Below are 13,257 nucleotides of genomic sequence, written 5' to 3' on the forward strand. Positions count from 1 at the left end.
TTATTCAGTTTCATAAATAGTATATAATTTTGCGATAGTTTCAGCAATAGTGTGCATTATTTTTGAACCAAATCCAGAATTGGTGTGAGTTATTTTGTATTAGTTCCAGAAATAGTGTTTATTTTGTTATTTTTCATAAATAGTGTGAGTTATTTTACTTTAAAAAATAATACGAGTCATTATGATGTAGTTTCAAGAAATAGTGTGGATTATTTTAGTTCACTTTCAAAAGTAGTGTGGGTTATAATGTTGTGATTTCAGAAATAATGCAGGTTAGTTTTGTTCTCTTATATCAGACAGGTTGCTTGTCTACTTTTATTTGATCTTTTCTAATGCATAAGATTGTGTCTCACAGGGTAGAATCAGCTTGGGATGCGGGGATACAAGTGGTAATGCACCTTTCGTTTTCACGGATAAAGAATTTGAAGCTTCAATCCTAAGTTTGATGAAGCAGACTGGTATGATGGAGGAAACAGGAAGTCAATGCATGGAAGAGACTACTGTTTCACTAACTCGTGAGGATAATCTTACAACAGGAAATGCTGAACATTTGACTTGCGCTGGAAGAGCAATGCAGGAAATGAGATTTGATCTCGGAGGGACCAGCAATTTTGGATCTCCACATGGCCAATCCTTGGATTTGATTGGTTCGGATGATAGAACGCCTGAGCTTGAGGGGTTCGTTATGCAGACAGATGATGAACCAACAAGCATTGCTGGAAAGGGAATTAGCTTTGACGAGGGGAACCTTCCAAGCACTGCAATTGAACATGCCAGCATTCTGGAGCACCGTGCCAATCTGCTTGCATGCAAACCTTTCAAATAAGTTGCACAAAATTCCAAATCTCTACCAATCCGTTCCAACTGGGCTTCTAGAGGGTGTGGATATGAGGACCATGAATGATGCTGTCAGACAATTAAAGGATAGTCATAGTTACTCGAGTGAGGAAGTTGGCCAGGCGTTTTATGGAAGGTCCTATTCTGATTGCCTCTTAAATCATAGTGGTCAATCTGGTTGGGATACTAAGAAACCTTATCTGTCTCCAGTTGGGAAACTCTGGGATATAACTGGTTCAAGGACTAGCAGTTCAAGGAAGCGAGGAAGCTTAAATCTGGAGCTTCCCTGCATTAGTGAAGAAAATGAGAATGCAGATGAGGCAGCTGATACTTTCCAAGATGAAAGTGTTTCAAATGCATTAGATTGGTCAATACAAAGAGTACCACTTGCTGACATTACTGAGATTCCAAACCCTCCTGCATCAGTTTCTAAAGCTGAGCCATATGCAGATAGACTTGGTCTAGATTCCGTCAACACTGAATTCAGCTTAACAGGCACTCATAAGAGCTTCAAACAGAGGATTGGAATCCAAAACCGCAGCAAGAGAAGAATAACAATAAGGAGAACCTGAGCATGTCACGAGGAACAAACGATATTAAGAGGACCACTGGATCACTTCATAGCAGGTTCAGTAAACCAAAATTATCTGGAAAAACAAGTTTGAGAAAAGGTGGTTCAAGTTTATCAGAGCAGGAGCCGAAGCGTAACAATATTGTGTCCAGCATGACTTCTTTCATTCCACTTGTTCAACAGAAACAAGCAGCTGCAGTTGTAACAGGTAATTTCTTACTAGTAATCTTAATCTTTGAACTTTAGATGTTGCATTACATGTACATATTCCATATGATTGTTTTTCTGAGTGTGGATCATAATTGTATGTCTAAACTGGGTTACAGTATGGATGATGGTTTTATTTTTACTGAATTAGGGTATATTTTATTTGGAATGTAAATTAGCCATGAATGTCTGGGATCATCGAGTAAAAATTAAAGTGCATATTTGAAAGTCCCATGAAAACTGAATTGCCCCATTATCATCAATAAGTATTTTATAGGTGACTTCATCTTGTCATAAGGAGCTTGATAGTGATTCATTTGTTTTTTTTTATTGTATCATTGTCATTGTGAGCATTCTGGGATATATTTCTTCTCTTTGTTTCTTCTTTTTCTCCAATGACTTGATCCAGTATTTTGACCTATTTGTGCTTTCTTGCAGGGAAGAGGGACATCAAAGTGAAGGCCCTGGAGGCAGCTGAAGCTGCAAAGTGTCAGGCAGAAAAGAAAGAGAATGAACGCAAGATGAAGAAGGAAGCCTTGAAACTTGAGCGGTCAAGAATGGAGCAGGAGAATATCAAGCAGTTGGAGTTGCAGAAGAAAAAGAAGGAAGAAGAGAGGAAGAAAAAAGAGGCAGATATGGTATCAAAGAAGAGACAAAGGGAAGAGGAAGAAAGGAAGGAGAAGGAAAGAAAAAGAATGCGTATTGAAGCACGTAGAAACAAGAGAGAACATGAAGACAAGGTACCTGCAGAAAAGGTAGAGAAAGAAATGAAAACCCAGGCCATTGTATGATTCTTTATGGTCTGCCTCATTTCATTATATCTATCTTTTTGTAATGTTAGATATCACGTTGTATATTGGGCTGTCTTGTGTAGGATGGAAGAGGCCCTGGGGGTAAGGAATATAAGGATGAAATGGCAAGTAAGAAAATGGAGGAAGAAAAGGGTTATGACAATAACAGAAATATTTCGGAGACTAAGCCTAGTACTTCCAGGATTTCAATAAGCAATGCTGGAAAAGAAAGTATTGTCCACGAAGAGTTCCACGAGGCCTCGAGTAATTATGGATATAAAGCAGAGGTAAATGCAAATGATTTTTTAACAACCAATACCCACCATATCTTAAGATATGGTGAGTGCTTTTACTTGTGTAGGCTGGAGCAATTATGGATATAAAGCAGAGGATCTACTTGCATATGTTGAGTGCTTTTACTTGTGTAGGCTGGAGCATGGTGATAATCCTCTGTTATTGTAGTTTGCATGGGACCTTTAAACTTGTTGGGGTTTAACTATTATGAGGCCTTCACCTTTGCTGTCTTTATACCGCAATATAGGAAAGAAGGCTACACCAGTCTAATTGCAAGACTTATCTTCTGTTAAAACTACTAGTAGCTTATTGTAAACTCAAATATGAACCACCGTTAGAAAGTCTTCTTATGCATGATTAGCTCCATACTTTCGTTTCGTGCACTTTTACTTTCTTTGTGAAGCCTCGTGCTGACATTTCCTGTGATATTTAAGGTACTGAGCAATTCAGACAGAGCAATGAAGAATTCAGTTGCCATTACAAGTCAAGAACAGTCTTATGACATCTCACCATACAAAGAATCAGATGATGAGAATGACGATGACGACAATATCATACCAAATAATAAATTTATTCCTTCGTGGTCAAGGTATTTTTTTTTAAATTGTTGTTATAGATGGAATATGATCTTCAAATTATAGAGCATCGCAATAATCCTAGCGATGTGTATCTTAAGGAATGGCATATATTGCGTACCCTTTGGAACTGTCAACTCGGATGCACTTCTCTAAATTGGTTCTGTTTTGTACAGTAAAAACTGCCTGGCTTTCGCTGCTTCTTCCCAGAATAGAGCAGACCCAGAGACGATCTTCCCCCCGGAAAGCTTTTGCTGCATATCTGAAGGTACTTTTATGGTTTAAAGCCATGGTCTTAGTAGCTACTGCTTTGTCCTTTTGGCTAGTCAATGTTTAGGTACTGCTGGACTAAGTTCGAAAATGCTCATTTGCAGTCCTCTTGCCCCGAAAGCATCAATTGAACAACAGCGGAATGTGTTAATCTATGTTCAGTTATATTCTTCAGTCACCTAGAATATGAGCTTTCGGTCAAGAAGAGGTAATGTTACCTTCTCCTTTTCCCTTTCGGTCTCCTAAACTAAGTTTATGCTGGCAGTTTCGTTGTTAAAAGAGCAATTTTCCTTCTGCAAAATGTAAAATGCCTTCAGTTACCGCCTATCAAAACCAAAATACTTGTAATAATTGGTTTTCGTTTCTCCTTGCAGATTTTCAAAGTCTATTTGTGAACAGTTTCTTGAGCAGGCGACACCCCTTCAGGCCGAAATGTAGCTGAAATGCGCAGGGCTTTTTTCTTATGTATGGGATTCTGTCGTAATTGTTATGCCAGATAATTTGCAGATTGATTGTAGTTGAGAAGAGTAACAAGTTCCATTGGCAGAAGGGCAATCGCCTGAGCTACCGAGTAATTTGGTCAGCATCTCCTGCTGCTGCTGCATTTTTTGGCACCATACCTGGTTTTACTTTTAACCTCCCAATCATCTTCCTTAAGGATGAAATGTATATATTTTCGTATGGGCGTGTTGTAAGATTAAGTATAGCATATACAAATTTAACCATTACAAGATGGCTCAGTGGTTAGGAACGAATTTTAGATCCATATTTCACAAGACATGTTCTAAGTTCGATTTTTTATGCTGGTGAATCACACAATGATGGTCGGGGGAGGTCGAAACACCTTTGTGAGTCCTAGCCCCCGAAAGAGTGGACATGGCAAAGCCACTAGCTAGTTCCTCTTTTAATAAGATAAAAAATATATATACAAATTTGCTACACCAACTAGCATAGAGCAGTGTTCTTTCTCTTTTACACCCAAGTTCGAGTTTCTGTTTTTATATTCATAATTTAGATGAATTTAGTGTAGATTATCTTATCCTTTTTTTTTTAAATCCCGCTTCATAAATAATTTGATCTGCAATGTTTAAACTCAAAACTTGAGCGAAACACCGTGAATCGATTCGGAACTACCTCCACCACAAATCTTTAACAAAAACGATGGAAAAGAAAAGGTACAAACGTTTACACGAGAGAAATTGTAAGGACTTGGACAGTGAGGATCATCTCCACTTTGAAAGTAATAGCTGAAAGTTGGAAGTTCAGGCAGCCTAAACCATTCGCCATTGATGAACAGCTCCAAAGAGGGATAAACAGGGAAACCAGCCCTGCTGAAGGTTTTAAGTACAAAATTTAAAAAAAAAAAAAAAAAAAAAAAAAAAAAGCAGTTCAACGTTCTGACTTTGATTTCCATCAATTAAAGTTGCAAGGAATGTGAACCATATTGCCTCAATCTTTTCCATTCATATTCTTTGCACACCTCTTGTTCAGAGAAGAACAAACATTTTGGTGGTCCTCGAAAAAGAAAGAGATGGCGGCAAATCCTCTTCTGGCAGGAATGCAAGACAATCGATGATGCATTGCTGCTGTGGTCCTTCTCCGGGCAGGAATTCCGAGAGTACGTGGTGTTTTGATCCACAGATTTCAAACTTGATCGTCCAGACGGTGTGAGTGGAAGAGAGCCGCAGTTGTTTGAGCAATGTCTCCAACAGATCCTCACTTCCCCTGATCTGAAATTCTCCAAGGGGGACATAGCATAGTTCGATTCCACTGTTAAAAAAATACCCGATATTATAAATGCAAATATAGACAAGGCAAAATGAAGAAAGCAAAAGAAAAGGAAGGTAAATTACAATTTACAAATCATCAGTGTTCAACCGAAGATCGATATATCCTTGTGGGGAAATCTGTAGAGGAACAACCAGCATCCTTGTCAGCCTCCTTGTATAGTAACGCAATGTACTGGCATTCGTCCAAACACAGTTAAGTGGTGCTAAATACAGATAAGTGTCAAATTGACAATCAATTTAACATAGCAACAGATAAGTTGTACTAAATACGTACCTGGCTTTGTCTTGAGAGTTGAGAGTTGGAGAGAGTGAAATGAAGGCTCATATGGTCATTTCATCATCTATCTTTATGCAAGGAATGCGAGATATGTTTCTCCAATCTTTTCCCTTCTTGTTCCGATTCTTCAGAGATGGACAACCCCAGATGCTCAGATAAGAAAGAAATGCCGGCAAACCCTCTTCCGGCAGGAATTCGAGACTCTCGCAGCTTGAAATTTGTAGCTGTTGAAGAGAAGTGAGATGCTCAAGTCCCTTTAGTCCAAAGATTTCAGATTTGAAAGTATAGAGATCCAGAGATTGTGAAGAGTGGCAAGGAGCAGCTGTTCCCAGAGCAACATCTCCAACGGATCCTTGTTTCCTTGGACCCGAAATTCTGGGAGAGAGGCAAGTCCTTGCAATCCCCACTCCACTGAAGGCCTCAGTCTCTCACAATTTTCGATCCAAAATGTTCGTAGGTTGGGAGGCAAAACCCCTTGTGCAGGTGACCCCAGATTTGGAAGATTTTGTATCCACAAATGTTGAAGGGCGGTGAGGGTGTGCATTTGGGCCAGCAGCAACTTCAAATTCTCGCATTTGGCAGCACAGTCCAGCCAACAACAACTTCAACGCAGAATAATGCTTCTCCTTTTGCTACAGTCCTGCCAAAGATAGAGTGGAATTATATCCACTTCCATAGCAGCAGCCTCCAAATCAACCGCCATTGGCAGCCAACGACGTAGTGTCATGGCCTAAAATGTACATGGTAGAGAAAAATGAACCCCTGTGCGCGCACTTGGCTGCACAGGCAGCAACAAAGTGTGTGGCTGCATATGAATCAGAAAAACAATGAATGGACCCCTTAGCGACTGGGAAATCCTGCTATGTGCTATCATGTACAGGAAGCACTACCATGGTTGAGTTGGTACTTACCAAGAAGGTTTCTAAATTTGAGAGCTGGCTGCTCCAACTTTCACCATCAAACTTGGGTTAAGGCTTATCATCATCTATTTCTCCATGGCATCTTCCTCTAGAGCAGTTAACGAATCAAATGATTACCTGCATACATAGTGAGGACATCTGCAATGTTTAAATAATTTTTTTCTTCGTTTGTTAACTTGCTACATCACACACGCTAATATATAGAAAACAAACCTCCAAGTCCAGATGCAACTTTGAATATTCTCTTGATTGCTCATGAAATCCACAATGGTGAGAAGAATGCTAATATATAGAAAACAAGCCGACAAATATGTTAGTCCCATCGTGCTGTCCCGACTGATTGCATGGTTGAATTATATTGATCCATAAAGGAAGAACAAAAATTACGCTCAAGTGTTCAACTACTTACACTGAAATCTGTAGGCGCAGCAGCTGGCCACCAAGTCTATTTACACTGGCATTCTAGCAAGCGGTGCCAATAAGCCACGCTCTCTTCAACCATGGTGTTTGTAGACAAACATATGTATATATGCACCTACCACAAGATGACAGAGGCATTGAAAGATGAGTAAGCATTCCGCCATATGGAAACTGCAGCAGTATATATATACACAAGTACCTGCAGGAGAATCATATATATCGACCCCAAGTAGTTCCACAGTATCAGACTAGAAATAATTCACTCCCCTCGCACTCTCCTGTAATTTCATCGTAATTAGACTCTTAAGCTTTAATTTAAGCTGGAATATTGCCGAGGACAATCAATTTAAGAATAAATAATAAAAGTACCTGGTTTTTTTCTTGAGAGTTGAGAGTTAGAGAGTGAAATGAAAGCTCATATGATGGTGATTTCATCATTTATCTCTATGCAAGGAATGCGAGCTATGTTACTCCAATCTTTTCCCTTCTTCAAACAAGGGCAATCTCTGATGCTGACATTAGAAAGAGATGCCGGAAAACCCTCTTTTGGCAGGAATTCGAGACTCTCGCACATTTCAATTTGTAGGTGTTGAAGAGAAGTGAGGTGCTCAAATCCCTTTCCGTCCAAAGATTTCAGATTCGATACATATTCGATTTGGAGAGTGTGGAGAGTGGCAGGGAGCAGCTGTTCATTGAGCAACGTCTCCACCAGATCCTTGTTTCCTGAGATGTAAAATGATTGTAGGTTGGGAGGTAAACCCCCATTTGGAAGACGGTCTATCGACAAATGTTGAAGGGCGGTGAGGGTGTGCATTCGGTCCGGCAACAACTTCAAATTCTCGCAGACCAAGACTTGAAAGGAAGAGAGGTTGCGAGTGGGCAATCCCCCGTCGGGAAAAGAGACAAGATTTGGACATCCACAAATAAACAGGGAGTTGAGATGGCTGAGATTTTCATCTGCTCCTCCTTCAACGGAAAGGGATTCCAGATTCTGACAACCAACGATAGAAAGAGATGAAAGGTTGGGGAAAATGCCCAAAGGGAACGACCTCAGAGAATCACAGCTCGATTCAAGATCCAAAGACTGAAGGGAAGTCAATTTGGCCATCATCTCACGTGATAGGAATTCTAATTTCTTGCAATATGATATACGGAGTGACGTGAGCGTGGTGGGCAGACCATTTGTAGGGAACGACAAGAGTGAGGAACATCTATATAAACTCAAACTTTGAAGACGATTGCTGTTGTGCACCATTTGCGGCAACCACTCTCTCCCATCACAATAAATATCAAGCATCTGAAGCGACGGCAGCGTCTCCGTCGACTCTAGTAACAATGAGAGACCCGGGCATCCCTGTATTGTCAGTTTTTCAAGAGATCCTCGTAAGGACTCCGTGTTCAGGGTATTACTGGCCCTGTTTTCATGTAGAACCTCACAATAGATTACCTTAAGTATTTTCAAGGAAGGAAGATGAGTGGGCAAGTTTCCTCTCAGCTTCGGACAATTGCATAATGTCAACTCCTTAAGACAAGGAAAGTTTGGACTTTCACCTCCACTTGGACTTGGCTGCCATTCCTCCCACTCTGGCATATCCCCAAACACTAGCTTCTCTAAACATTGAAATTGTTGATTTCCCCCGTACAACTCAACACCAACACTCACAACTGATTTCATCCTTTCTACGTAGAGCTCTTTCAGAGCAGGTAGCTGACCAACTGGGGGCAATGAAATGCAATTACCACAACCAATGAGACGCATCACTTGTAAGTTGGAGAAGGAAGAGTCTCCCACCCAATTCGGGAAACTGGTTCCGCCATAACGCTTGATGGTTAGTTTCACCAAATTTACCCAAGGTTGTAGTCTTTCGAGTACATGTCTCTCTTTTACGGAATCATCGGAAACTTCAGGACCCCATGCCAACTGTACCTCTTTGAGATCTTTCTTATCCTTCAGCAAGGCATCAATTGCACCGACTGCATTTTGCAGATTCAAGATAGAAATTTTTCCTCCAAGGTGCGACAACTCCCTCAGTTCTGCAATGCTTGACCCAGTAGATTTCCCCAACACAAAAGCTGTCAGTGTTCTCAGACTTTTTAGTCTACCCATATGCACAGGCATCTCTTTTATGAAAGTTTCACCAATATCAAGATGACGCAAATGAATCAATCTCATCATCTCTGCAGGCAATTCAACAAGAGAAGAACAACCTTTCAACAACAGAGTTTGTAAATTGTAGAGGGAACACACTGTATCTGGTAACCTTTTAATTGTCGTATAAGAGAGATCAATGTAGCGCAAGTGTATGTGGTTACCAATGGAATCAGGTAAGTGAGTGATGTTTTTGTATCTTGACAATGAAAATGCCCGTAAATATTTTTGTGCTGGTAGTAAATCATCTAGAACCTTATTGCTTACATATCCATGACCCCAAGGATAATATGGTGCTAAAGATGCTGGAAAGAAGGTACGCAAACACTTGACTCCTTTTAATGGCTCAAATTTTGAAGATGTATCAAATTCTCCTCGCATATATGACAAGTGGCGAACTCTTTCAGGAACTTCATGCGAATTTTTCTGATCCAACCTAAAACAAAACTTTCGAGACACAAACATGGCCAAGTCATTGATAAGATCATGCATTGTGAACATTGGTTCATCCAATCTTGGTCTTTGAAATAGTGACCACGATAACAGTTCATCAAAGTATCTTCCACCAACCTCCTCCATAGCTTTCTCGTTCTCTGCATGTGGAATTAAACCTTCTGCCATCCATAGTAGAATTACATTTTCCTTTTCAAATTCATAGTCCTTCGGAAAAATTGAGCAATAAGCAAAGCATCGTTTCAAGTGAGCTGGAAGATAGTGGTAGCTCAATCTTAGAGAAGGAAGAACACTATCAGCATGTTGTAGATCCCAAAGATTGCTATTCAATATGTGATTCCATTCCTTGTAGTCTAGGTTGCAACTTAAGAGACCCCCTAGCGTTTTTGCAGCTAGAGGCAAACCATTACACTTACGTGCAATTTCCTTACCAATTTCAACCAAGTCTGGATGTGCACCAGGGTTTTCATTTCTAAATGCATGTTTTGCTAGTAACAACCAACAATCTCCATCCGACAACTTTTCTAAGTCGTGAATAATAGTATTGCACACGATGGCTGCAACACGTCTTTTCCTTGTTGTCACAATGACCTTGCTTCCCTTTGCCCCATGCGTGAAAAGAGTGCGTAGCCGATCCCAGTCACCATAGTTTTCATTCCAAAGGTCATCCAGGACAAATAAGAATCTCTTTCCCATCAATTGTTGCCTTAGTTGAACTTCAAGGGAATTCATCTCCAAATTGTCACAAGGCTTTTTCGTGATTTCCTCAATAAGGGTCTTAATAACCCTCAAAGCCTCATACTGTTCGGAAACACATACCCAGGCATTAGTATCAAAGAGCCCTTTAACTTGTTCATCGTTGTAAAGCAGTTGAGCAAGAGTCGTCTTGCCAACCCCACCCATTCCGACGACAGGGACTACAGAAAAATTACTGCTACTTTCATTGTCAGATAGCAGCAGCAGAGCTTTTAACTTTTCCTTATCTCCTTCCCTTCCGTAGGTACAAAATCCGTCCTCAACAACAGAAGTTGTGGGAGTTCTTTGTGAAACCTTGCCCACAACACCTCCCCTAAGACCGAGGATGTCTTTTTGTTTTGCAAGGTGTTCCAACTCGTTGAATAAATCTTTTATTCTACCATTCAAGCCTTTATAATGAAAAGGATTAAGAGAGGTAGAAAGGATGTCCCACACCTGGGTTTTCTTAGTCTGATCTTCCGCCTTGCAACGCAAAGCTTCCGCATCGATCTCATCCACCAAGTCCTCGGCATCGAACACAGCATGTTTGAGCTCGTCCAGCCACATCCCAACGTCAGGATTGACGATCTGCTTCTCCTCTGCATCGTTGAGCACTGCACGAAGGATCATCAACGTCGCCTTCAGTTTGCCCATGAGTGAATGGTCGAGTCTTGTTGCCCGGAAGAAGTCCACGAACTGTCCGGAGGCGATCTTGTCGCACAGCACCTGGATCGAACCGGAGAGCAAAGCCTCTCCAACCAAAGCCATTTTCTCTCTTCGTGGCCAAAGGATTAATTCTGATCAAGTATTTGAAGTTGGGAAGCTGAAAATTGTTCTTGGCAAAGGCTGTTAAGATTACTTCATGTTCATGACTGGTGAGACGACTTGATAATTTTTTGATCAATAATGCAGGGGACCACACACGGCAAACATAAAGTAGTAATTGGTGGAGTTCGGAAAAACACACTAAAAAGAATCACGCAATGCATTTGGATCTCAACATTTTTCCATATGATATGATCACATGTTCCCACCATCCTCTTGTCACATGGCATCGTCTTTTCACATGGCATCGTCTTGTCACCATCTTGTCATTATTTCTACTTCCAAGGGGAACGTCTTCGTGTGAAAAATAAAGTAAAAGTTTCGAGCATCTTTTCACATGGCGTCGTCTAATTCCAAGGGGAACATCTTCGCGTGGAAAATAAAGTAAAAGTTTCGGGCAGGACCTCAATGTCGGGTTCAATTTCTACAATTATTATTTACATTTTATACTTTTAATTTCTATAATTATTATTTACATTTTATACTTTTAATCTCGCTATGGAAAAAAAATTTTGAAAAGTTTCTTACTTTTTCTTGCTTTGCCTATATTTTCAACATTTATGGGACCATTCGTGTTTTGGATTTGCTTTGCCTGTATATTCAACATTCATGGGACCATTCTGCTTTGCCTATATTTTCTTGCGTTAACCAATTTTGAGTGAAGGTTAACATGTTTTTGCACAAAACTAATTAAGAACACACTCGAGCTGCACACTTATATTGTCAAATTATCGAATTTGATGCCGCATAATTATACAAAAGTATACGTTTATCGCTTCTTAATTTAGATTAACATTGCACTCCCTCTTTTACATATAAATTTGAACCTCTATTTTTATCTCTGTAATTTAATCAAATTGGTTAAAGTTGAGTGACCATTGCTCCAATTGGGTTAAAGTTAAATGATCATTTCTCCATTTGAATTAAAGCTAAAGGACCATAGCCGCAGGTTTTGATGGGTTGAGGGACCAATGGTAATGGATTTGTAGTTGAGAAACCATTGCTTCAATTGAGTTAAAGTTAAGAGATCATTGCTACAATTTACTCATAAATAAAACAAGGGCAATAAGAGATTTGAAATATTGCAGAAGAATTGTTATTGGCACTCTAAAAAAATCATTGTGCACTTGTGTAACGAAGTTATCAAGGATGGATTGAGTGCACGACAACTTTCCTTTGCTAATAGCAAATTCCTAAAGTGGATTTCATTAAAACTAAAGTTTTTTTGAACTTTTCGTTAGTTTTCCTTAAAATTAAATCAATCACAAAACCCTAATAGCAATTGATTAACATGAGATTAATAAATTTCATTGAAAATAAAATTAGATAATACCTTTAATTAACCACAAAAATAACAAAACTGCATCAAAATTCCAATTTTCAATTCCACTGCAGAGAGAAATTGAGTAGATCCCCAGATCCCCCAATAAAATGAAACATGCAAATGAGAATTCAATAATTACAACTCAAATTAAAAGCTTCTGCTTTCATTGACATTTGTTTTACTAGACATCTTCTTTCAAACGAGTGTGAGAGACTCATGTAGAACAAGGTATGGGTTAATTTCGACGACATGCATCACATGATAAACTATTAGAACTGGATATCTAATGTTCCCTCGGTTTGGCTCTAGGCTTTACCAAAACAATAATAATTGGATGTTGTTATTGGAACTGACAATCAAAATATAATTATCATTCATTTTTCTCTCTTCATGGCCAAAGGATTAATTCTGATCAAGTATTTGAAGTTGGAACTTTGTCCAAAAAAAAAAAAGTATTTGAAGTTGGGAAACTGAAAGTTGTTCTTAGCAAAGGCTATTAAGATTACTTCATAACTGGGGAGACGATTTAGGCCATTTCCAACCGAGAGCTGGCCAGAGGGCTCGTTTTAATCCTCTGACCCTCTAAAATATTAATATTTTAATGAATAGTACATGGTCATATTTGCCTCCGTCTCTAACTGAGGACCAGAGGGCTCGTTTTAGCCTTGTCACAAAAAACCGTCTCCAACCAAGGGCCATAAGGCCAAACATAATTTATTATTTAAAAACCACAACTTAAATGTTGTTTAAGTTTCATGTTGTAAAATGTTTTTTTTATGTTATATAATTTTTATGTTGGTTAATGTTATTAATGTTGTT

General features: G+C 39.4%; 1 protein-coding gene and 1 pseudogene across 1 annotated transcript; one reads left to right on the top strand and one right to left on the bottom strand.

Annotated features, from left to right (window-relative positions):
- Positions 1–896: 896 nt before the first annotated feature.
- Positions 897–2,406, top strand: LOC137715595 (uncharacterized). Its single transcript, XM_068454936.1, has 3 exons — positions 897–1,296; positions 1,356–1,616; positions 2,054–2,406. Exons 1-3 carry the CDS (start codon positions 897–899, stop codon positions 2,404–2,406), a joined length of 1,014 nt encoding a protein of 337 aa, XP_068311037.1.
- Positions 2,407–4,676: 2,270 nt separating this feature from the next.
- On the bottom strand, positions 4,677–11,339 carry LOC137715176 (putative disease resistance RPP13-like protein 1; annotated as a pseudogene).
- Between the last annotated feature and the right edge of the window lie 1,918 nt (positions 11,340–13,257).

The sequence above is a fragment of the Pyrus communis genome, chromosome 14 (assembly GCF_963583255.1).
Source record: "Pyrus communis chromosome 14, drPyrComm1.1, whole genome shotgun sequence".
Classification (NCBI taxonomy): domain Eukaryota; kingdom Viridiplantae; phylum Streptophyta; class Magnoliopsida; order Rosales; family Rosaceae; genus Pyrus; species Pyrus communis.